At 52.7% G+C, this 25,164-nt stretch overlaps 7 protein-coding genes across 7 annotated transcripts; 3 read left to right on the forward strand and 4 right to left on the reverse strand.

The window, feature by feature from the left end:
• Nucleotides 1-1,388: 1,388 nt before the first annotated feature.
• J4E83_004643 (uncharacterized protein) lies at nucleotides 1,389-2,266 on the forward strand (the record flags this gene model as incomplete). The annotated part of the gene is made up of 3 exons (XM_049331570.1): nucleotides 1,389-1,525; nucleotides 1,581-2,082; nucleotides 2,153-2,266. 3 exons carry the CDS (start codon nucleotides 1,389-1,391, stop codon nucleotides 2,264-2,266), a joined length of 753 nt encoding a protein of 250 aa, XP_049189344.1.
• Nucleotides 2,267-2,645: 379 nt separating this feature from the next.
• Nucleotides 2,646-3,899, reverse strand: J4E83_004644 (uncharacterized protein; the record flags this gene model as incomplete). The annotated part of the gene is made up of 2 exons (XM_049331571.1): nucleotides 2,646-3,674; nucleotides 3,729-3,899. 2 exons carry the CDS (start codon nucleotides 3,897-3,899, stop codon nucleotides 2,646-2,648), a joined length of 1,200 nt encoding a protein of 399 aa, XP_049189345.1.
• Nucleotides 3,900-4,315: 416 nt separating this feature from the next.
• On the reverse strand, nucleotides 4,316-5,581 carry J4E83_004645 (uncharacterized protein; the record flags this gene model as incomplete). The annotated part of the gene is made up of 1 exon (XM_049331572.1): nucleotides 4,316-5,581. One exon carries the CDS (start codon nucleotides 5,579-5,581, stop codon nucleotides 4,316-4,318), a length of 1,266 nt encoding a protein of 421 aa, XP_049189346.1.
• Nucleotides 5,582-6,027: 446 nt separating this feature from the next.
• On the reverse strand, nucleotides 6,028-7,868 carry J4E83_004646 (uncharacterized protein; the record flags this gene model as incomplete). Its single annotated transcript, XM_049331573.1, has 2 exons — nucleotides 6,028-7,620; nucleotides 7,860-7,868. 2 exons carry the CDS (start codon nucleotides 7,866-7,868, stop codon nucleotides 6,028-6,030), a joined length of 1,602 nt encoding a protein of 533 aa, XP_049189347.1.
• Nucleotides 7,869-10,391: 2,523 nt separating this feature from the next.
• On the forward strand, nucleotides 10,392-12,206 carry J4E83_004647 (uncharacterized protein; the record flags this gene model as incomplete). Its single annotated transcript, XM_049331574.1, has 6 exons — nucleotides 10,392-10,707; nucleotides 10,757-10,935; nucleotides 10,984-11,090; nucleotides 11,141-11,266; nucleotides 11,317-11,406; nucleotides 11,459-12,206. 6 exons carry the CDS (start codon nucleotides 10,392-10,394, stop codon nucleotides 12,204-12,206), a joined length of 1,566 nt encoding a protein of 521 aa, XP_049189348.1.
• A 6,878-nt stretch (nucleotides 12,207-19,084) lies between these two features.
• Nucleotides 19,085-22,002, forward strand: J4E83_004648 (uncharacterized protein; the record flags this gene model as incomplete). The annotated part of the gene is made up of 2 exons (XM_049331575.1): nucleotides 19,085-19,229; nucleotides 19,283-22,002. 2 exons carry the CDS (start codon nucleotides 19,085-19,087, stop codon nucleotides 22,000-22,002), a joined length of 2,865 nt encoding a protein of 954 aa, XP_049189349.1.
• Nucleotides 22,003-22,499: 497 nt separating this feature from the next.
• J4E83_004649 (uncharacterized protein) lies at nucleotides 22,500-23,673 on the reverse strand (the record flags this gene model as incomplete). The annotated part of the gene is made up of 2 exons (XM_049331576.1): nucleotides 22,500-23,447; nucleotides 23,500-23,673. The coding sequence occupies 2 exons, from the start codon at nucleotides 23,671-23,673 to the stop codon at nucleotides 22,500-22,502; spliced, it is 1,122 nt and encodes a 373-aa protein (XP_049189350.1).
• Between the last annotated feature and the right edge of the window lie 1,491 nt (nucleotides 23,674-25,164).

A 25,164-nucleotide genomic window follows, 5' to 3' on the forward strand; every position in this document is an offset into this window, starting at 1 on the left:
CATCCTTCGGTAGCAACACATGATGGTACCCAGGTATGCGCTCCAGCAAGGGCGGGCGTGGTCGGCGCGCGACGGACGCAATGGTTTCAAAGACCCCAAGCGCCAGTCGCGCCGGCGACGTCCATCCTACCTGATGCAGCAAGAGAATGTTAATGGGATCTCTTATCGAGAGAGATTGTCGATGCTACCTTCCTTCTGTTGAGTCTCCAGGGTAATCTGTTATGGCCGGACACACACCGAGCGACGAGATTCTGGACCTGGAATTGGTAATGGACATTTACACCAACAGGCCCTCCACGAATCCAGATCAGGGCATCTCGGAATTAGCAATCAGCGTATCCACTCTTCGAAAAGACATCAAGAGACGGAGAAGTTGAGCAAACCAGTGCTTGAAGAATCGAGGCTTCATCGTGGTCGGAGTAGATGGAATGCCTCTCTAGATGAGTTGCACTTCGTGTGACCTGAGACGTTTCAGAGATGCACGCATCGATCGCCAGCCTTGTGCAAGAGTTGCATCGCCACAAAGTGGGTTGACGTTCGGGTTTGCGGTCCGTGATTAATCTATATACATTAAACGCCCTGGGTTTTGACGCCACCGGATATAATCGACTCGGATGCAGCAACACTTGCAGCAACACTGCAAGTATGTCCAAGTCCCCACGGGGTATTAGTTACACTGCATTTCGGTAGCCGTAGGGCTTACATTATGACTGCCGTAGATCCGTGCTGGTTCCCGTGAGCTGCTGAGTTGCGCCATTAGCGGAATGTTAGGCATCGCATCGTTACTCTCGGCTGTTGAGTACCTGAGCATGCAGCTTGATACAACAACGACAATATTCTTCGTTGAGTCCCGTCAATACACCGAGAGGTCCACATCGCCCAGAGTTTAAGTAAACAAAGTACCACAACATAGTGGCTGAAACTCGCACGTGGTTGGTGACCACTTGGACGGCGGCAGTGGCCGCAGCCGAGGATAGATTGCCCATCACCACTTCAAGGACAGCACTGCGTCTCATAAATTAATACTGGAGTCATTGAAATTCTCCTAGCCTATCGCAGGGGTTTCACGCCGTCACCAGACTGGAAACACCGCTGGGCTTCCAATGATCCAAGAGCTCGACGACCAGGGCGTGTTTCCACGAGCGGATGGCGTTCAACTCAGAAACCAGGTCGACTCGTGCATGGAGATGAATTTTTTGATTGCAAGGCTTCGCCAATACCTGGTCGTGGGAAAACGTGGGCGTCTGTAGAAGGCCACTAGAAGACTTCAGAGGAGTATATGAAGGGGCGTTAAGTCCCAGGTTGAAGGTCACTCTCGACAGCAAGCCCATCACTACACAGCTTCAACAATCGCTTTCTACAAGTCATTCACTTTGAATACCATCAACATGCTCTCTTTCCTCCTCCTTCTCGCGCCCCTTGTGGCAGCCCACGGCCACGTCGACAAGGTCGTTGCCGACGGCAAGGAATACCAGGGCTGGAACGCTGCTCTCAAGTACCAGACCCCCATTCCCGCCACCGTAGGGTAAGTGACTCTGTACGAACTGCACGGGAATCATACACTGACTCAGTCTCAAAAGATGGCAAGCCGACAACCTTGACAACGGCTTCGTCTCCCCTGACAGCTTCGGCACTGCCGCCATCGTCTGCCACAAGCAGGGCAAGAGCAACGGTGCCTACGTTACCGTCAAGCCCGGCAGCAAGGTCACCTTCAAGTGGGACACCTGGCCAGTCAGCCACGTCGGCCCCATCCAGGAGTACATCGCGCCCTGCAACGGCGACTGCGGCTCCGTCAGCCCCTCTGACCTGAAGTGGACCAAGATCCAGTCCAGCGCCTGGAAGTCAGGAAGCAACCCAGGAAAGTGGGCTACTGACGACCTCATCGCCAACAACTTCGCCTGGGACCTCACCTTCCCCAACGTCGCTCCTGGCAACTACGTTGTCCGTCACGAGATCATCGCTCTGCACGCTGCTGGCCAGACCAACGGCGCCCAGGCGTACCCCCAGTGCGTCAACTTCAAGGTTGAGGGCTCTGGAACTGCTAAGCCCAGCGGCGGTGTTGCTGGTACTAGCTTGTACAAGGTAAGATCTCCCACTCGAATCGTACCATGCTTGGGTGCAATATCGAACATGTGCTAACGAGACGATTTAGGCCGACGACGCTGGTATCAAGTTCAACGTTTTCCAGTCCTTCACCAGCTACCCCGTCCCCGGCCCTGCTGTCAACAAGCTCGCCAAGCGCCACCCCAAGGACCTCGAGTACTAGATACGAACACGAATAATGAGATATGAGATGTCTGGAAGGCATGGGATGAGATGAGTGGTTCATGGGTACATACTTCTTTTGTGTCGCTCGTTAAGGCTTGCGAGACAGTGTATATAGAGCATTGGTGGAGTGTATATAGCATTTTGGAATCACATTGCGTTATCTTTGGATCTTAATGCTGCCGGATAGCGCTCAGCGCCCTATGATTGTGTATGTGAGGACCTGATTAGCTACGTGATAATCTTCAATCGAAATAAGCATAGTGAAAACTGGGAGGAGATAGCTGCTGAACTAGGTCAAGAAAACTGTACAACCTGTCAAAAGAAAACACTTTTCGCCCCATAGTAAGTCCGGTTCCCTGCAAGTCCTGACATTCCCGTCACGCACAAAATACACTCAATGCAGCTAAACATGGCCGACAGCGCAACGCCCCTCCGTCTGGGCACTCCCATAAGCCGAATTGGGCCGCACTTCTCTTTGTATGACATTGTGGACAAGGCTCGTTTTGATACTCGACGTGCTTCCATCCAAGGTCGATACTCTCATCTCTGAGTCGCTCTTCGTTCCCAGGACCACCTACTTCTTGGAGTCTCTGAGCGTGAATTCGCCGGGCTTGCTCACGGGCCATGTGCTTTCGGAGGCCTGATGTCATGGACTCCTCGAGTTTAGGCTTTTTAGGGGCCGTTTCGTCTTGCGCATCCTCCCTATCACCGGGGACTGGCCGCTTCAGCGACATAGAGAGCTCTTGTTGACGACGAAGTCGCTCTTCAGCAGCCTCAGCATTTCGCTTCTGAGCGTCAGCAAAAACCTTGGCCTGCCTCTCGTCGGCTTCGCGTTGCTTTCTGGCAAGCCGTTCATGTTTTTGACTTCCTTCCTGGTTCGGTTCTGGGGATTGCTCGTCGTCGATTTCGCTTGGTCGGGGTAATTCATCCTGTGGTTCACCATGGTCCTTAGCGGAGTCCCTTCGTTTCTGAGCTTTTTCCCAGTCAGCTTTAACTCGCGCCTCTTCCTTAGCTCGCGCCAGTCCTTGTCGTCTTCGTTCCTCTTGTAGTTGCTCTTGTACGCGCCGTACTCCCTCCTCTCGCCGCTTGACTTCCTCCTCTTGTTTTCTTTGTTCCTCACGCCGTAATTTGTCTGCTTTGATACGTTCTGAACGTAGTAATGCCGCCTCAACAGCTTTCTCCTGGATTTTCCTCGCCTTCTCCCTTTCAAGCTCGGCCTCCTCTTCGAGTATCTTTCGCTGTCTCTCTTGAACTCTTGCCTGGCCGCGTTTATTTTCTCGTTCAGTGGCTTCCCAAGCCCCCAATCGCACGCGATAGACATTCCAAGCGCCCCGTATCTTGTGGTGATCTTTGTCGTATCTGGCCCTTTCCTTGCTGCTCTTCAGCGCCTTCCACGCAATACCAATCTAGACATAATACTTTAGTCAAGTAAAGGTAGTCAACAATGTGTAGGTACGTACGTTCTGGAACAGTTCCGTGCTGGGTTTCGCGTCGGCGAACTTGCTATCCGGATGGTGAATGAGTCGCAGCCTTTTGTATACTGCATCTACTTCAGCAGAAGACGCACTCTCATGCACGCCGAGCAGTTCATAGTAGTCCAGGCGGCCAGGTGGTTTCGGTGGCCCGTCCATTGTGTAGAAGTATTAGAGGCAATAGCTATGTTGTGAGATAGACGAGAGGTGTAAGGATATTAGAGTGTGGTGTAGGAAGGATACCTAGAGAGCAAGTAGTAGAGTAGTCTTATATATACGCTTAGCGTCTCTCCTAATAGGCGGTCAGGGAACGGTCTCTTAAAGATGTAAGAGAAACAGGTAAGAGGCGAGAATGTTTAGTGCAGGTAAAGGTCGGCAAGTATAGACTAGTACACGATGGAATAGACATAGTAAAGTAGTCATGTTAACATGACATCTAAGGTGAGCGTACAAGATAACTTTTTGCGAGTGTTTCTCTAACAAGATATAAAGATTAGCTAGAGAAACAGACAACGGTAGATACCTTCTACCTTTACCTTCAGTGCCCTAGTACACCTCGTAATTTACCTTTACCTTTACCTCTGCATCGGATGATCACCAAACTGACTTCGGTTCCCCATCTGCACACCGTGACTTTGCATCTCTTTACCGTAGTCCATTACTTCTTCCTCCCACTTCTTCAGCGCGTCCATTCCTCCTCCTCCGATAACCTTCTCGACAGCGCCAGCAAGCTTCATCGCGTCTAAGGCAGCCTGGTTTGTACTCGCCGCTGTATGTGGTCTGAATCCAGCAAGTGCATCGCCAAGCAAGAGTACTCTACCGTTCTCCAACAAGGCAGATGGCGCGATGACATCTGTGATGGCTTGTACGAAGGGTACCTCAGTCTTGTTGACAAGCTCAGCGAATTGTGGTGGAAGTATCTCATTCGCGAGGGCCTTTTGCCGTCTCCATACATCTTCTTTAATTCCACCCGGCGGTAATGTGATGTGATGTCTCTTCCCCTCGTTGTCTGTCATGAGCTCGACGTGCTCCGGCGATTCTTCCTTGTAGTTGACGTACCAGACCCAGTTCAGCAATCGCTCACCAGGTTTGGTGACTCCGTGTTTCCCTGGTATAGTATACGCTAGTATCTGAATACCCTCCGTGTGGTAGAATGGGAATTTCTCGACGAAGACATCGGTGGCAGCCTGTGAGACTTGCGTTTCGGGTACTGTGCCGCGCCATGCTACGTATCCGGCGTACGTTCGCTTGACGTCGGGGAAGTATTCGGCGCGTATCTTGGAGCTGGGTCCGTCGGCTGCAATGACGAGGTCTGCTTCGGTCGAGAAAGTCTCTCCGGATTTGTGTTGGACCGTGATCTTGACGGGTTCTGAGAAGTCCAATTCCAGAGATGATGCAGATTTTGGTACCGCAACACTCGTAACTGTACACCCATATTCATACGATGTCTTTCCCTCCCCTTCTTCCGTAGTGGGTACCCTGGCGTAGTCGGTCTCAGTACCATCGTAGTTGGTTCGTAGGAGGTGGTAAAGCAGATCCCAGCTTGTCATGCGCTGCTCCTGATTGTGACGGCTTATGACATGGCCTTCCTTATCGAGATATAGCCGTTGATGACTCGGGATTGTCAACGTAGTTTGACTTCGGTCGTGCGCTTTGAAAAACTTCTGTACGTCCTGTCCGGCCACCACACCAGCGCCCTGATCCTGCAGAAGCGGCGTCGGATTGCGTTCGAATATGCGGATGTTGAGATCTTTGCGAAGGCGCTTCAATGCGACACCAGTCAGAAGGCCGCCTAGAGATCCTCCTACTATTACTATGTCCTTGGGCTTTGCTGGCGCCATCGTGATGTGTTGCGAAACGACGAGTATGGGTCGGGGCGTTGAGCCAGCAGCTCAATATGGTGAATGCTACATTTTAAGCTCTAGGTCGATCGTGATCTACTCAAGGATGCAGTCTTGTATTACCGTTCGATGACATGTTCGAGGATTCAGTCGACGCGGGTGCCGGCCAAGCATCGCGACCAACGGCAAGCCTCGGCAGTTGAAGCAGTGCTTATGTCATCATGACGCGCACTTATCTCCCACTCTCACCTGGGCACCCTCACGAAATCTGAGTAATTACCCGCCAACTGATGTATACATGTTGCGCTTATGCAAACGTATTTCTATCGTGTTTGTTTATTTTTCTGTTCTATACGTACAAAGCAACTGCAACCTACGCACACCTGGGTATCCGCCAAAGCAAGAACTGAACTAAAAGCTAATACAAGTCGTCAACACACGTAACGCTAAACCTCCTGAAAGACCCTCGTGGGCGATGCAGAACTCATCGTCACCTCTGGCGCACCGCGCGCTTCGCTCTCTCTTGCCAACTGACTTGCGAACTTACTCTTCGCACGAATCGCCGGACCCTTGAAGTAAAAAATGTAAACCGGAAGACAAAACAGCGCCGTCAAGCCAAACAGTACCAGATACGACCTCTGGATACCTAGATTGCTGTACATGGGCTTGGTGTAGAGCGCACATAAACCCGCGAGCAGATCTCTCATGAAGCCGTTGCCACCAGTCGCAGACGCGCTGTGTGGTCCGTAGGCGGCGACCATGTAATCGATGGACGCGTAGTAGATGGAAAAGTTCGCGACTCCAATGAGGAGAGTGGCCATGATGACGCCGAACCAGTGGAGTGGTGGCCCTGTTGCGACGAATGCGCAGATAAGCAGGCCAGCAGGGAGGAGGGTGACGAGCCATAGGAGTGGCTTGAGACGTGCCTCAGGTGCGAGCTGTTCACCCCGGCTACGTCGAGCATTGTGGCGGGCGATGATGGGGAAAAAGGTAAAGTAGCCGATGATGTATGACACGGCTAATGCGACGAGAGCAAGCGAGATCTGCGTAGGCGTGAACGACCATTGTTGGAAAACATAGCCGAAGCTCTCGAAGAAAGAGAAGATGAGCGCGTCAGCGAGACCGCTCAGCAGCGAGAGGAAGAGAACGATGGGCTCAGTCAAGAGCAGCTGGTATGGTCGAAACATCGTGGTGGCAACTTCCTTGTAGTGCAGCCTGTCCCTCCATTTCTTGTCTTCGTTCGGTCCCCGGATGTTGACATTACCGCTCTTTCGTTCCTTCTTCGCGGCGTTGTCGAGCATAACAGGAGCCAGAGTCTCTTTGGCGATGGCCCCATGAAGTAACTGGGTCGTTACTCCAAGGATAAGCTGGATGTAGAAGTTCCAACGCCAACCCAGGAACTGCTCGAGCGGGCCTCCGATAATGCCTCCAATGACTGATCCGAGACACGAGAAGAGCGAACACCACAAGACGGCATATTGCTGCTCATCTTTGTGATACATGTCACCGACCATGCCCATGGTGACCGATCCACCAGCCGATGACAAGCCGCCCATGATCCTGCCACCGATGATTCCGGCAAAGCTGTTGGACGTGGCGCAAACCAGGACCGAGATGTTCGTCAGCCCAAGAGAAGCTTGCATGACAGGCCAGCGTCCAAATTCCTCAGAGAACGGCGCCCAGAATTCGCAGCCGAACGCATATGCGACGAGGAAGGCAGTCATCCCCAACCGGGCGTTTGTGATGCCGAAGTAGTCGTTCAGCAGAGGCACGGCGTTGGAGTATACCGAGGCGTTGAGATTCATACTGATCTGACAGAATGCGACCACGGTCAAAAGGCACCACTTTCGTTTTGTGGACCAAGCGTGCGCAGTGCGCTCGGGCGAGGTGTGTTCGTTGAGGATGATGGTGGGCGCGAGGCCGGGGGCCGAGGGTTGTGGCGCCAGTGTGGTTGAGCTATCCAGACTGGCACGCGACTGCGCTGGGGAAGAGTTGGTGGAAGCCATATCAGAAGACATGAAGTTTTCTGTTGCTGTTATCTGTGTGTGGTGTATTGAATTGTATGATAGTAGTGTCTTGAGAAAAGTATCTTGAGAAAGGATGCATTGAATGTGCGAGATTATATACTAACACAGTAGGATTTCACGATGGATGCTGAACTTTGGATCGTCTTGAGTCACGTCAAAGTACTGTGGTTCTGTCGTTTTGCGCAGCCTAACTCGTCCTATGGGAGAGGGTACATACTAAGCGAAAAGCTGGAGACTGACCACATGCACACCACAACCATGGTACGCAAGTAAAGCCCAGTAAGTAGAGTAGAACCGGCGTCATTCGTGTAGGCATCCAAATATACTGCTAGGTAGTAAGTATCTGTGAGTACTGCACCATGGGTGGGCGTACTTGGCGTGGACCACGAACGTCACCTGACTTTGTATTCCGGCAGGAGAGTAGTTGAGACACGGTTCCAAAGAAGAGTAGCGGGTTCGCTAATTGTCGTGTTCAAGATCTTGAGTGACAATCTCTATGCTCAGCGAGCGTCTCTAGTACCAATGATCAGTGCCCACTAGGTAGCACTTTGAGTTACAGCCGTCTTGTACGCGAGAAGCCCGCTTCCCCACGAAGCAGTATCTCCATAGATCCGAGACCATGGCCTTTGTCGTCCTTCGGTGCATTCATACAAGGAAAGAGATGAACGAGTCTGCAGCCTACATTAAGATGAAAATATGCAAAGTAAATGATCTAACGTCAACGTAGGCTCTAGGGTGTTCAGAAAAATCCTGAACGGGGTGGGCGCATGATATGATGTCGCGTGGCAACGACACAATGATCGGAGATCAAGACTACGTTGCCGGATTGATGAACTGCTCATGGAAATGTCATAAAGTATTCTTTATAATGCGTGGCAATGACGGTAAGATTATGTTTGTGTTTAGCAAGGTTAATTCGAGGCCATTCTAGTACCTAACGCCAAGAATACTAGACGTGCGGAAGTCCGTCAACGTACGCAGTACTTGATCATATGTATGGTTTCGGTAATGACATATGATCTTGTTGAGTGTGAGGCGGACTCAAAGTCAAAGTGTTAGCGCGTCAGCGTGTCATTTCGCCAAATACCACATAACAACGGCAGGGGGTCGGGTTCGCGGGTAGGTACACCACGATATGTAGCAGACCAGTCCAAAACTGTGTTTGTACGTGAATTAATTGGGCGTCGAGGTCGTACAACGCTCATTCTCTCGACCGCATCCTTGTACCTGATCACGTTCGCAGAAACCAGACGGAGCTCCCACCCTCCTCGGTCGGATGCTGCATCGATATTCAGGTATCCGTAATTACGCGCCCGGCATGCTACTGGAGGTTGCAGCCTTCGTTATCGAAACCACACATCTTTCATGGTGATGCGACATACCGATGGCCGGAAGGCAACGACACCCTGCCGCCACGGTACAGCCACAGTGGGCATTTTGTCCTCCCGCACGCTTCCCCGCACTAGGTGGATATGTTCGATCAGTCATGCGTGTATCTTGGCTTGAAGGTTTCCGCGGCTCGTTGCATAGTCGACAGGTGCGGAGGTACATCCTCAAGCGGACGGCGTGCCCGATGGACAGCTTGTGACAGCTACGTTGAAGCATCCGCGACAGGAACATAGGTGGCCTTCTAGAAGTTTGACATGAAACCTCTGAGACTGACAGAAGTGTTGAGCATGACTGGACGTAGCGCGATGTTTTCGAAGCCGCGAAGGATAAAAGAACGCATGAACGTCAGACTTTCTGCCGGTCAATGGGAAGACGTGCGAAAGCACAATGAAACGGGAGTGCTGCATGGATATTCCTGTGTACAAAGAATCGAGCTGCATCAATAGTCCAAGTGCTATAGTCGCAGACTTCGGCGCGTGCGGTGCTGCAACGCGGCCTGCGAAGGGTAGAGCACAGCACCGTACCTGCAGCCGCGGCATGCGGTCATGGCCACCAGAACGAAGCGTTCGAAATTGGAGTTACAACGGAAAGAAGCGGCGTGATGGTTTCTTTACGCGTGTGTAGCGATGGAAACGCTTGCAAGCACGAAAACGTTGACGTTGGTGTGATGGTAGGAGCGAATCCTGGGGTACCTGGGAAATTGCTGGAGTGCCGAAACCTCCGATGTCTGATCTCGGCATGCGACGATCCAGCCCAGCACGAACCAGAACATGATCTACCCCAACTTCGACACTCTCGTCTCACCGGGTTTCCTACCGTTCACACATCAGTGGACTGCATGCTGACCGGCATGTTTGGAGGCGGATGTCAAATTGCTCTCCGCGGTCGCAGCCCGACAAGGTAGCAGCCTGTACCCCCGTGGTAGTCGTCGTGACACATCTCTCCGCCATGGCGTTCACGCGTTTTCCTGCAGTCCTGCAGAGGACGCGATCCCTTCCCGTTACACTAAGAACAGTGACTAGCCCTGGTGGCTCAGTATCATCCGACCCTGCGATACACCTCTCATCGAGCAATCCCTTGCCGCTCAGGCCTCCCCGAGCCGCAGCTAACCTCGCCCTGTTGTATCTTTTACCAGACCCGACCCATGTGCAGGGCAGTTCTAATACCTCTTACGTCTTCCCGCTCTCCCTAGCAGTTGTGTGCCGCCCTGTTCGCCGATGGACATTTGGCATAACCTGTCCCGCCCCCTCGGTATCAGCATCCTTCAATCCTTCCGCTACACGGTCCCACTTTCGTTCTGTTAAGTAAGAGGAGGAGCCTGACTCTCAAATCCTCATACTTCACTGTCAATCGAAACTATCACTCCCGCTTGGTCCCCACACAGCATGATCACCATGCCGCCTCTGTTGCGCCCACGAGTACTCGATGGCACAACAAGGGCCAATCTCGACCGCCTTGGTGTCGCTTACATTGTTGTCGCCGTATTGTACACGCTGATACTGGGTGTCGAGCTTTTCTTCCTCCATCGACGTAGGGAGGCTTTTTGCTTGCAGATACGGAATATCAAGATCGTTTTCGCAGCGGTGCTTATGCTGCACATTTATCTCATCCTTGTCCTTCTCGTCTATCCGTGGAACGGTCTTTTTCCATGCTCAGCCGAGTTCTGGATTATGTCAGTATTTCTTCCATCTGGCATGGCATTTTTCCAAGGTAAGTTTGAGGTTCGACGCAAGGCCCGATGCATACTAAGTCCTCACAGCATGCAATGCCAAGGTGCTCACGGCCTACGAGAGCCAGCGCCGTATGACACGCAACTTTCTGGAGGGTGCGCGCAAGAAGCGGATGTCTTATACCCCACTCGGCCTTCTCGAAGCATGGCGCGATCTCGATGCGGCGAAGAAAGTATACTTTGGTACTTTGGTCGGACTAGTCCTTTCGGTATGTCATGTTGTAGTGCGTCTATGTGTATACCACTGACCGCAGCAGTTCCTGCCCGCTATCATGCTGTTCTTCGGCTCTCGTCGCTTTCACGATGCGTATGGTTTCTTCGGAGTTCCTACTAATTACATTGAATGTCGAAGAGGAGGCGAATGGTATGTTATCATGACGCAATTGCACGAGTCTTTCACTGATTGTCAATCAGGATTCCGTCGATCTTTGTGCAGCTATTCTGGACAATGATGGTTGGTCCCTGGATACTATGGAAGATCCGTAACATCAAGGACGTTCACTCGTGGGCCTGGCAAACGAGACTTGCCATCATCGCTGGGTATGTTTGTTCACATCAATTTCAATCCATCCTGCTTACATTACCTTCAGTCTTCCAGGAACGCCACTTTGGATCGCCTTCACATACTCAAAGATGCACCAGATCCAGCAAATCAACAAGGTCTTTGCACCAGCCGGGTGGTAAGTGAAGTCGCCTTCTCTGGCCCGTTTCCTAGCTGACACCCCGATGTAGGTTTATACCATCACTGGTCGTTTGCCAACAGGTTCTCATCATCATACCACTGCGAGACGCACTCAGGGCCCAACCGAACAGACGATCATCAATCTCCGACACCGATTCGCTAACCTCCAACCACTCGCAACTATCCGGGAAATCGACTACCATGATCTACACCAAGGAGATCAAAGCCAAATCGTCGATGCAGACACTGGAGTTCACTATTGAGCAGAATATCGAGCCCCTTATCGCCTGGGCTGCTGCACGCGAGTTCACAGCCGAGAACTGCATCTTCCTCCGCGAAGTGCGCAACTTCAGGAAGAAGTGGGGCAGCCTCAAGGTCGTCACCACTGCTCAACGACGACAGATGTTCAACGAGGCGTCTCTGCTTTTCTACACGCTTATTAACCCCTTCACCGCCGAGGCACCGATCAACATCGAATACAAGATCTTCAAGACTCTACAAAATATGTTCGCAGAAGTGGAGTTCGACCCGTACATGCCGCGTGCGCAGACACCAGAGGAAGCTAAGTCACCCGTCGCCAGAGACAATGTCGTCTGCCCTTGGGAGGACACCTTGAGCCGGCCAGCGAGTATCGACTCCAACATCACCTCGTCCTCAACATCGAGCACCAGGTCGATAGTCCCAAGCGAGTTCACAGAGGAAGTGTTTGACCCCGCCTTTGAGAGCATCAAGTACCTCGTCTTCACCAACACCTGGCCGCGCTACGTGGAGCTCGCAGGCAAGCTTCCGTCGGCATGATTCAATGCCTGCACATCATCGAGGCCTAGAGCCACACATCTCATTTCCTTAACACGTTTGTCGATACAAAAAGGGTACACAGTCCTTATGCACCACCACGCAAAGCGTGGCTGCGGTAATCTCAGTCTTTACCATAATCATTCTCAGGATAAGAATGCTGTTATATAGTTTCCTTGGTTCGCTTCTCGATAGAAATACCCTCAATGACATGGCGCATCTTCTTCTTACCTTCCACCTTGACTACGTCATATCCTTCCACGTGTGTTACTTCACAACGTTCACGCACACCGACACAAACATGCTGTAGCCTGAACAACAGGCGCCTAAAACGCCTGACGATCTAGACAGCCGTGGATCGTGAGGCTTGTTTGCCGCTCCACCCCTTCCATTCATGCGATGAGCAGCATACGCTGACATTCCGGAACGACAACGATCCTGCTACCTGACACATAGCACGTCAGGCCGCGTTTGACAGGACCGCTTCCGGCCGGCTCCTAGCCCTACACGCCAGTTTCGACGTTGTTTTGACAGCTGAACGGGGCGACCCAGCCAACAACGGAAGTCTACCAACTGTAGATCGTAGATCGCTTTCACGCGACTCGACGAACCTCACGATGCTGATCGTCATCTCATGGAACAACGTCAGCGGACTCGCCGACACAGCTAAACACCTCGCTGTCATCCCTCCGACTTCACCAGAAAGTCCCATGCCCCGCGGGCGGGGGAAATAACTGCCGCACGCGACCGTTCCTGCCTTCGCTAACGCACGTCTGCGACCTACGCCGCAGGCCCCCAATGTACTGCTACGGCACAGCACCTGGGCACCACGCCACCAACAGCGCCTTTCCCTTCTCCCTTCCGTTCATCCCTCTCCTGAGCGAGCATAAAGACGGCTCGCGTTGCTGGGACTCGGCATCTGAGATTATGCATCGGGGGTGCGTGCGTTGTTCGGATGGAGAGAGATACCGGCGCTGTGGTTTCGCGTCTTGGGGCGTTGGATGTCGCAGGTTGGGGGTTTGAGAAGGGCCCGGGGACCGAGGACCGGGATGGTGGGCTGTGGAAGGGATGAGGGAGGATAGAGGATAGGTTAGTGATGGGGAAGGAGTATAGGCTGTTGGGGTTGCGATGCTTGTGTGAGTTGGTGAGTGGTGTCGCGTGGTGTTCGTGGGAGCTGCCCGGGCGGTGCCAGCTTCAGCGTGGCCGCAAGGACGTTGAAGCTACGCACGCTATTGGCATCATCGGGGAAGCTGCTGCAACGGGCCTCTCAATGTCCGCGGCGGAATCCTGCGCACGCGTTGCCCATGTGGTAGTTCTGATGCGGCGTGGTTAGCAGGAGGTGCGATGCCCATTCAACGACTCGGTATACACGCTAGCATGACTCATGGCTCCTTCTGACTGTGCGGTGCCTCAGTCTCCAACTCCATTGCCAGTCACATTCCCCTCATCGTCATCACCAGCCATCGACGTGATCGGAAAATCATACGTAGTGGTGAGAACTCAGTCATGTATATTGGAGTATTTGCGACATCTCAACTGCTCATTGCGGAACAGTACCTATGTACACAATATGTCTCTTGATGAGCTTCCCTCTCCCATACGCCTTCTCCCCGCCGTCGTGCTTTACGATTCCATCATCCAACGCTTCTAGGCCCCCTCTTATATCTCACATAATAACGCAACCACCACTCCCTTTCTTCCTCCCTTCCCCTCGCGACCTCTGAGTCGGCGCCCTAGTCATCGGACGCGGGTACGTTGGTTGAGCGTCCGTGATGATCCGCATGCCGATACTTCGATCTGGACGTCGGCTGGGCTGGCTGGGTGCCGTTGATACGTCCAAGGGATCTTTTGGAGCAGAACGGAAGACGCCGCATTGCCAGCAACATCCATGCTTGCAGTTCTTGCACGCCGTAATGCGTGTGTGGTCTTCTTGAGATGCGCCGTCGCCGGCGTTCGGCGTGCCGCAGGTGCAGCAGTACCAGCCCATCGCGGGATCGAGGTCGGTGTTGGTTGTGTTAGTGGTATAAACTGGAGTCGGCTATATGGGCAAGCGACTCGCAGTACGCCGCTGTCTGAGTGGGCGGTCAGTAGATGAACCAGTTCGGTGAGTTGGCGTATAAGAGGTTGTAGAAAGAGGTAGCAGTACAACGAAGACGACGGCTTTATGAGAGCGGAAGTATCGCGCACATTCACATTGCGTATTACAAGGTCGCGTGGCTTCTAGCTCTGGATGTTACTGCTATTGTCCTGGACGAGCCATGCGCATCCATTGCAGATATGGCGGTCGCGTGTCTCTGATAGTCACTGAAGGTATGCTCACAATACAGATATCGTATTCGCAACCCCACCGACAGTCTCATTGATGTCTGCAGCTCTTCCAGTCCAGCGCTCTTCCGGTGCAGCGCGAATCATTTGTCTTTCGGCGTCTTCGCCTTCTACACACCCGCTTCCACCCGTTTCTTCAAGCACTTCTCACAGGATGACGCACTTTACACGCTTCTGTCTCTGGTTCCTTTTGTCGCTGTCTCTTCTTTCCACTCCCATAGCTCTCTTCTCCCTTCGCATAGCTTCCTCAGTGTCCCATATCCCAGCCAATTTGGCAGCTTGTTGCGCGGCAATTCTCGCGGCTGGGCGGCCAAATCCGGTATTCGACGACAAGAAGGTGGAACTAGGAAGTTCGGGTATCGCGTTGTGATCGTAAAGTCTGTTTTTCAGACATTCATTGCAATCGGCTAGTTTGTGTCTGCAGACCATGCAGCTGGACTCCTTGTGAACATTGTTGTTCATACGCTGCTTGCATTTCTCTTGACAAAACACCCAGTCTATACGAAGTGCATTGGGGTCTTGCTGTCGTTCTTGGATTTGGGATGCATTTGATGGGAGGTAGTCTTGCAGTTTTTGACGCGGTATCCCCGACATGCTGGGTGCAAAGAATGAATGTGAGTAACGGGTACGTATAGATATCTGGGCAGGAAGAGCGAGCGTAAGTGGTGAAGAGGCAAGATCATGGTAGGCGTGTGTCTACCGAATGTACTACTGGTACACAGTCACAGCGCGTAGACTCAGAAACGCTGCGTCAATACGAATGCGCGCTATCATCAAAGAGCCGAAGCCTGCTTCGAACGTTCAGGTTCTGTCACTGCCGTGTATTGGTCAAGGGCGAAATGTACTTAGACGTTGGGGCGGACCGTGGTGTCACACTACGACTCATTCAAGCTTCGACTCACCACAGTTACGTGTTTCAACAAGAACAAGACCGTGCTTGAGATCTATTCGCACGATATACTGTCTTCTACGGCATGCCAATACCAAATCCAACTCAGCCACTACTGTGAAGGAGTAGCGTTTTATCCCCTCGGCCTGATATCTTGAAGAAGTCAATGTATCTTAGGGTGCGACACATCTTTGGTACTCACATGGCGCGTTACGCGGTACGCGATAAGTACACTCACGATGCGTGTCACCTCTCGCATACATGTGCCCCACGTACCATCACGCAATCAGTGAGAATCAGGCGAGGATATCAAAAGTGACATAAAAGACAATATACAAGAACAGGTTTTCTATTCCACCTCTGCTATCTAAGCTCCACCTGCCTTGACTTCGCCAGTGTCAATTGCCGTGTGGCAAACTACCTCCCACGCCAGACTAAATCCTATCAGCTCCGAGTGCTTGATTCGAGAAACCCTGTAATACTGTCAGTTCGGGTCATCTGAAAAGAACTAGATTCAGCACCTACTCCGCCTGGATGTCGCTTCCTGGTATGTGACAGATCACTGTACATCGCAATGCTTATCTTCACCCGATATGACACAGCCATTCCGGCCTTGGCTTTTTCTCTTGAGAAGTGCTTTACATTGTGGGCACTTGTCACCAATAGTGGCTGTTTTCCCCACGATGATCCATTTGCAATTACTGCAGACCCACTGTTCTTTCCCTCTACGCTCATCGGAACGCTGAGTGGAGTTTGGCATTGTAACGTTGTCTACAGATAACTCTTAATGTTGTCGCGAGGTTACTCGGTTGGCTCGGAAGTCTCGATTCGGCGTACGGCTATGATATGTTGAAGCTGTAGGATGATGAATAACGTGTCGATAGGGTAGTGGTGATGGACGTAAATAGATGACTTCGAGGCAACGAGATTATGAGGCTTGGAGATATGTAGTGGGTATGTCGGGGTGTTTGAAGGTTTCCTCGAGTGATAGTAGTCGTAGGCAATACACCTATGGCGAGAGTTGCGGTAGCCGAGTACTCGATACTACGTCGACGAAAATTGAAGAACAACGATCAAAGGCTAGATCAGGTATGTGTGCCTGTGTATGATAATGGTGATAGAGGCTGCTGAACGAGAACTCGTAGATATGGAAACGATGTAGCTGTGTGTTGGCGATATGTGTAGGAGGATAGACGTCGAAGCTCAAATTTATAGCAGCGCCGAGATGACAGGTTTACATATTGTCACTTCACGGGGTTTCCGTCGTCAAAAGTCACTCATCGAGTATGACAACCGTGACTCAAGAGGTGCTATGACTGCGATGCAATCATCGAAGTGCATGGACGTTATACAAGCCTATACCCTGTGAGAAAACAGCGCATTCCAGTGTTGAGTACATGATCTTCGATAGCCGCTGTGAAGGCACTCGCAGATTCGAGTGGTAGTGTTCGCGCATCATTGTGGCGATGTCGTGGAGGTCACATTCGCCCTTTCGATATTTACATACACATGTCGCCGCCAAAGACTTATCCTCAAATCATGCGATGAGCCTCTTTCGCTTGCTATCTCTTTCCTCTAGACGTTCCACCCCGACTGGTCGAGATCTACCTCTTATTGTAACCACTCCACATCAACGCCTGAATTGATCATTCACACTCCGGTAAGTGTTCAATACGGGAGCTATCACACTTGGCAAGCAGCGCCTCGTAGGGTTTCCAGTGACGATCGACTATTTTGGTATTGTCGTTGATGGAGGTTCCTGCCTTCTGCCGCGATCGAGGTATGAAATGGTAGAAGTTCCTGAAAACTAATAACCCGATCCGGCCGCTACCCTGGAAGTCAGGGATGCAAGTGAACTCTGCGTCTTCTTCCTCTGTCGATATGATGTGTTCTAGCGAAACTAACGGCAGTGTCCAGTCGCGCTCGAAGATTGGCAGAATGAATCGTAATAGAAGTCGAGTCGGGACCTGGCGCACCAGCTTGGCAAACTCTTGATCATCTCGGACCTCATCTCCACGAATGGTATAGCTGCGCAGGGTAGGGCATAGTTCGGGAAAGCAGACTCCTTGAGTAAATAATGTAGTCAGATCCTCGTCGCAAATTCTGTCGAGCACAATGCACAGGCTCGTCAAATGCGATGCCCGAATGCGGAAGTAGGAAACTTTTCGGGTCCTCAGTGCAAGTGTTAGATGACGAAGGTTGTCGTAGCTCAAAGGAATGAGGCTTTCAGGGATGTCGCCAGTGTGTTTGAAATTGTGTTGGTGTTCACTGGACAGGAGGTACATAGATTCGAGTCTTTCTGCCAAGTGTGTATCTCTGAGGACGGTTTGAATGATCTGTATAGCTCATCAACACATGTAAAGGACCCCCAAGCAGATGATGGAGGTAAAATGCAGGCAAGTATTCAAAAATGACCATTGGACGGTTGAGGAGTCGGACTCACGTGCATAGGGTCAACAGCCTCGCTGTAAACCGTGCCGACCCACGCCTTTTCACCTGCATCATTAAATGTAAGGCTGAGGCTTGCGATGACACAAACCAGATGGCGGATCTTGGGGGCCAGGCGAATGATTGCGACCAGTGTTTCCGAGCGGGTATCTCGAAGCCATGCGCAATGCGCATGAAATTCGTCTCTTCGAGAATCGGCGATGACACTCAAGTGATGCGTGTAGCCTTCTTCCGTGAAGAGATGGTAAGGTGAAAGAGTTAGATATGTGAGCCTAGTCGAGATTTCAGGTAACTCGAGAAGGGCAGCTAGGTTCCGCAGTGTCCCTTCTTGGCACTTTGTTGGGAGATCTTCCAGGATCCAAACGAAGGTCTGCCATGCCGCCGTACGTAGACGTCGACAGGTCAACCGAATGTTGTAGATGTCGGGCCTCTCTTGTTCGCTCCAGTAGTCAGGGTCGAGACAAGCGATGTTTTTATGACGCTGGCGAGGTATGAGGTATGCGAAGATGTGCTCATGGAGTTCCAATGGCAGGGTTTCGAGGCTTGTCATAACGAGTGAGGGCCACTTCGGTGTTGGTTGCCGGGTTGAGGCGATCAGACTACACGGAACTTTGTGAAGGACAAGGAAGATGATGGCTCGATGTGAGAGGAGTGTCAGAGTCAGCTCCAAGCTGAGGACGTTGCAGTGCCCCAGGTATGGCGTGCAGTTGCAATGCCGGAGTGCGGCACAGCCCTGCTGGCAGAGTCATCATGCCAAGAGGTGGCATGTAGCTTCGCGACTGAACTCCATCGGATCTTGCAAGAAGCGCTTTCCCGGATGCTCTAGCATTAATGCGAGCTTTATGTGGACGAAGTCGAGTGGAAGCCGTGGAGGTCATGGTGAGGTGGTAGTCACGTGGATGATGATGAAACAGGGTTAGACATACGGGGAGGCAGCTGCGCATCAGCTCGGATCAGCAAACATCACGTCGGCCATCCTCACGCGTCGAGACATCTCCAATAGGACGCCCAGCCTCGCTCGAGTCGCCCCTTCCTCGCGCACCCTCGCACTCCCTCGCGCATTGCCAAAAGCACCTCGGGCATCGCGCGCATCTTTGCGCCTGCCCTCTCTCCGCCGTCTGCACGCCGCGCCGCTGCCGGTCGTGGTTCCCCAGGCCGAAAGCCCGTCCCACCGCCGCCCCACCGCGAGTCGACGAACTGCAGCGCCGTCACCACCATCATGTCCGGCCCAGTCGCAGTTGCCCGCCCAGCGCAGCCTCCTCGCCTGCGCCGCGAGTCTCAGCGCCCGGGAGTTGCGCGCACTGCCACGCGCCAGTCCAACATGGAGGACGAGAGCGTGAAGCACGACGAGGCCAGGAAATATGGTATATTCACACTTCGCTACCGCTTTCGGCACACGCGCTAACATATCTCGCAGTCTACACACAGCAAGACATCCTGGCCAGGCACAAGGGCAAGCCGCCGTCGCTCCGTGTATACCTGCACCCCAAGCACTTCCGCCTGAACGACTCCCAGGAGACGCTGTCCTACCAGTCGCCTATGCGCGAGCTGCTGCAGGCCATCCGCAACAAGGAGGTGCCGCACAACATGGTCGAGGAGCTCTACGAGTTCAACACGCCTTGGTACGACGACTGCCTCATCGTTGAGCTTCACGACTACCGCTCGGCCGGCGTCAAGCCCAAGGATGACACCAACAGCACTGGCGAGGCCGGCACGAGCGCCTTCTCTATTCATAATTACAACAACTTCATCACACCCTCTCCATTCGCACCCTTTCCAGCCAAACAGGCCGATGCGAAGGCCGCCCAGGTCAACGCGCAGAGCAAAGACGGAGAAACCAAAGAAGACAAGGAGAACATGCCCGCTCCTGGTCAGAACGGGGCTCTGACCAAGCAGCCAGGCATCGCTAAAGTCGGCACAGTGGTACTGTTTCCAACGCAGCAGTCGCGATTGGCCGACATGCAGCTACTGGCCACCACGCCGGTACCAGACATGGCTACCCTCAAAAGAATGCAAGCCCAGGGCAGAGCTGGAGGCATGCCGCCGACTCCCATGACGGCAGTACCCTCCACGCCCACCTTTGCGAACGGCCCAAGCCCGAAACGCCAAAAAATGGTCCTCGACGATAGCAACGTACACGAGTTCGAGGCCGAGTTACTGAGGGCCACCTGCCCACCCCTCTATTTGGAGCCCACCAAGAGCTTCGGTGAATCGCTCGCACTTATGGATGCCATCACACATCCGAACAACAAGAACCCCGCCCCTCCACGCAAGACTCGCAAGAGGACCACCGCCGAGCTGGCTGCAGACGAGGCAGAGGCTCAGGGTCTACAGCGCTATATGTTGGCGGGCGACGAGTACCAGAGCAATATGACGGCCACAGCCGCCGGCAACGACGACAACGCTGTGCGCGCCGCTGCCAACTCCCAGACATTTGCCCGCTTCAAGACCATTGCTAACATCCGTGCAAACCATGAGGAAGCCGACCGGAGGAAGAAAGAGGAAGACGCTCGAATCGCTCAAGCTAAACGCCAAGCGCAGATGGAGGCTGAGATCCAGCGGAAGAGAGAGATCGAGAGCAGACAGCAGGCCGAACTCGCGGAGCGTCAACAGCAACAGGCTCTTCGCCAGCAAGCACATCAAGCACAACTGCAGCAGAACCAGCAGCAGAGTGAAGCCTTGCGAGCCGCAGCCGCAGCACAGCACCAGATGTCGAACGCGGTAGCCATACAGGCTACTCAGACACCCCAGTCGGCTACGCAATCTCAATTCTCGCCCACCATACGCCAGCAAACGCCGATGGCCGCCGCTGCAGCCTCGCCATCACTTGGTGGGCAGGCTGCGCATCAACTTGGTGGCACCCCGATGGTACCTACCGCTTCGAACCAGGCCATAAACAGTCCTGCTCGCCCGCCATCTGCCGTCTCTAATCACCAGAACATGATGCGCTCCGTCAGTCAGCAGCAGAACTTGAGTCGCACAGGCACACCGCACATCGTACAAGGAACGCCTGTAATGAATGCCTCCATGCCGAATCGCAACATGACGCCGACCCCGAGTCGCATGGGCCAGGGCAGCCCATCTATGGCCATGCAAGGGCAAACGCCAATGATGATGCAGACACCTCAGCCAGGTCACAACATGACGCCTGAACAGGCTCAGCAGATGCAACAACAGCGTCTGCAGCAGCAACTTCGCATGCAGCAAATGCAGCAATCAGGATCGCCAGGTAACCAGCAGCAACAATTCCAACAGCTGGCATTCCAAAAGGCTACGCAGCAAATTCAGACTCAAGGAGTCCCGCAAGGCCAGAATCCGCAGGCTTACCGCAACCAGCTCGCGCAGCACTATTTCCGCCAATTGACCCAAAATCAGCAGCAAAGTCAACAGCAGATGGCTATGCAGAATATGTCACCTGGAGCAGGCATGCAGCAGAATGGCATGCCCAATAATCAAGGGACCATGACTTTTGCTAACCTGAATCTCCAGCAGATGCGCGCGCGCTATCAGCAGCACAAGCAAACGGTCATGCAGAACTACGGCCAGAACATCCCTCCCCAGGTCATGCAACAAATCCACCAGATGGAAATGCAAATCAAGCAGCGAGAGCAGCGTGAACAACAGATGCAGATGGCACATATGCAGAACAACATGGGCGGCCAGATGAACGGCGGCCAAATGAACGGCATGCAGAACGGCAACACCCCCAACCCCATGCAAATGCAACAGTACCAGCAGATGCTCCAACAACAACGCGCAAACGCCGCAAACAATTCTCGACTCCTACAAATGCGACAACAAGCCATGGCGAGCGGTGGCCAGCTGCCTCAGGGCATGATGGGCAACATGAATACCATGAACAGCATGCAAGGTGGCGGCATGCAGGGCATGAACATGGGTAACATGGGCAACATGGGTCAGGGTATGAACATGGCGCAAATGAACCAGATGAATGGAGGCATGGGCGGCATGCAGGGTGGACAGATGAACGGTGGCATGCAGGGTATGCAAGGAATGCAGCCCATGAACCAACAGCAGATGACCCAGATGATGATGATGCGTCAAGCACAGCAACAAGCCCAACAGTTAGGACGGCAGGGTGGACAACAAGGTGGGGATATGGGATGGACCGGGTAGTCCCCTTACCCATCTCCTCCCTCCTCTTTTTGAGCTTGTTATTATTATCCTGTCTCCTTTCCTTCTTTGACTGCATCATCATCATCACAGACATTTGGGTCGACAAGCTGTGGGACAAAAAGGTGTTTTGGGCGCGGGAAAAGTGTTGGTGTTTATTCTTCAAAAGATACCCCCGGTGTTGGGATGGTTACTTATCTTGTTACATTACGATAATCACGGTCGGCATGTTTGGGGTGCATTTGGGGACAACGGATCGGCATAATTGGGTGGGTCTTTTGACTTGTCATTGTTATACTTCTGTAAGACCTGTATCAGACATTCCATACATTATTATGACCTTGGTGGCCTTTTTCTGACGTGCTTCTTACAGACAATCTTGATACGCGTATGCTGTACACTCTCTGTCGTATCTTGCATCTTTAATCCGTACTTCTCACTGACAAGTTTAGCATACTCATGCTGTACACCCTCGGTTATCACCTGCGTCTTACGTCCATTCAGTTCTTCCCCTTGCCTTTTCCCTTTGCCTTCCCCTTCTTCCCACCAACCTTGGCGGCTTTTTTCTCCTCCACTTTGCGCTTTCCAATAACCTCCCCACTCGCCGTCTCGTACCCATGCGCGAACTTATACTTGCAGTCCCCACACGCCGCCGCCCCTCCCAAGGGACACGCAAAGAAGTACAGCTTCACATCCTTGATGCAGAAGTCACACGTTGCCGTACCGTCAATCCTATGCCAGCCCAACTCCACATACTCGGATTTGGCATCAGGTCCTGCACCAGCAGCCGTCTTTGCGTCTGTGTGGAGTTGTCGCGCCCATATGTGCGCCAGGCGGACGCGGCGCTGTATGCGTTGAGTTTCTGCGTCCGCGGTCTCGGAGAAGAATTGTTGCATGTATGTTCGGACCATCAACTCTTCCACCTGGCGCGCCTTCTGCTCTGCGAGCTTCTGCTGTACCTCCAGTGCTGCGAGGTACTCCTGTGCTTTTCGCTCTTGTTCAAGGCGATGTTGCTCTCGGACTTTTGCTTCGCGCTCTTCGGCCTCCCTTTGGCGCTTTTCGCGGCGCTGCTTTCGCATAGTCTCTTGCTCTTCTTTCCATTTCCGCAGTCGCTCTTCCGCAGCTATAGCTCGCTCTTTCTCGGCACGCTCTGCTGCTTGTCGCGAACGCTCTTCTGCAAGCTTCTCCTTCTTCTCTCGAGCAGTTCGTTCAGCATCTGCCCGAGCTTCATCTTCTGCTTTGCGTTGTCTCTCCTCCGCCTGGCGCTGTTGTTCCCTCCGTACACGCGCTGCTTCTTCCTCAGCGTCAATGCGGTCTATTTCTTCCTGCAGTTCGTATTCGGCGTAGTTGTTGCGGTACTCCTCCCATTCTTCCCGGATGCCTTCGTACAGCGCGTTGTATTCGTTTCGTTCTTCGGGATATCGCAGTACTTCAAATGCTTCGTTCACCTATATCTCATGAGTCCGCTTATCACTAAGCTTCGCGGGCGAGTGCTCTTACACGTCTGAACTCGACAGCATCTATAGTGCGACCGGGTGCTTTCTTGTCAGGATGATGCTGCAGCGCTAGTATGCGGTAGGCTGCCTTTATGTCTGTTGCTGTGGCGTATTGAGTCACACCCAAGTCGAAGTAGTAGTCTGCCGTCTCAGGCTCCGTAGGCTTGCAGTTGGGCATCTTCGTAGATTTGGCTCTGACTTCTCGTAATGCTCTTTGGCGCGTCGGGCGTCGGGCGTCGGCTTCGTGCGCGTTGTTGGGAAGTTACAATTGCTGTACAATGAATGTGAAGCGATAGAATGAGGAAGAAACGATAGAGTTAACAGCGCTTGCGAAAGCTTCGCAATCGCGTCGTGAGTGGTGAAGAATTGGACGGGGTGAAGACGAATAGGGAAGGAAGGAGCGACAAGGCAGGAGCGACAGGGTGTGCCGCGTACCGAAGTGAGAGAAAGAGACGAGAGGGCAAATTCTCATCTGAGCATCTCTGTATTCGATTATCGCGCTTCCACCTATTTCCGATACCACATCCTCGTCGTCTTCGTATGTCTAATCTTTTTCTGCAACTGAAAGACGCCATACAACAATGCCTCAGCCGTCGGAGGACAACCCGGAACATAAATATCCACAGGAATAATCCTATCAACGCCCCTCACCACACTATAACTATAATGATAGTACCCGCCACCATTCGCACAACTCCCCATGCTAATCACCCATCTCGGCTCTGGCATCTGGTCATAGCACTGCCGAACAGCGGGAGCCATTTTATTGGTGACTGTGCCTGCAACGATCATCACGTCTGCCTGGCGAGGGGACGCGCGAAAGATGATGCCGAGTCGGTCTTGGTCGTAGCGCGGCGTGGAGCAATGCATCATTTCGATGGCGCAGCAGGCGAGGCCGAAGGTCAGTGGGTGGATTGAGCTTTGTCGAACCCAGTTGAGTATTTGATCCGTGGTCGTTCTGGAGTCTGTCAGGAAGTGTTTGGATATGTCGGGGAGAGTGTGGCTTACAGGACGTGTTCGACAACGCCCCTGGGTTTGACAACGACTGAGGGGAGGAGTGTGTCGCTGCGCTGACGAGCTCGTTCTAGTGTCTCGTGACTGGGCAAGCTGGTAGAAATGCTACGACATGCTGTATGGCTAAGTCGAAGATGTATGGGGTGAGGTCTTAACGTAAATGCTGGACACTGTCAGTTTGATTCATTCAAGATGGAAGGAGTGAGATGTTACCGAATGCGCAGTAGCTTCTTCGGCTTACGAACGCTCGTATACTCGACATGACGATAGGCAGTATCTGACAGAAACAAACTCATTCTTGCAACAGGATTGTTGATACACGACGGTATGGGGAGAGCATCGATGCTGCGTCACGTGGTCGGCCCTTTGCGGTAAGGTGGCCGCAGTTAAAGCCCACATCAGCGGAAAGCCCACATCCTGAAAACCCACATTCAACCCTGGAAAGCCCACATCATGGGCAGCCGCGTCAACAACGAAAGACCAGTCAATGCCAGACGCCATTGAGACAAACACGGGCAGCATATCGCATAAATGTAGCACGTGCAGCAAATCCTTCTCGAGCAACAGTCACTTGCGACGACACGAGTCGGCTCGTAAGTTGACCATCCGACATGCCACTTAAAGCTTACTCAACACCAACAAGATACACGCGATC

This window comes from Alternaria metachromatica (genome assembly GCF_023757995.1).
Source record: "Alternaria metachromatica strain BMP 0045 chromosome Unknown scaffold_8, whole genome shotgun sequence".
In the NCBI taxonomy this organism is placed as follows: domain Eukaryota; kingdom Fungi; phylum Ascomycota; class Dothideomycetes; order Pleosporales; family Pleosporaceae; genus Alternaria; species Alternaria metachromatica.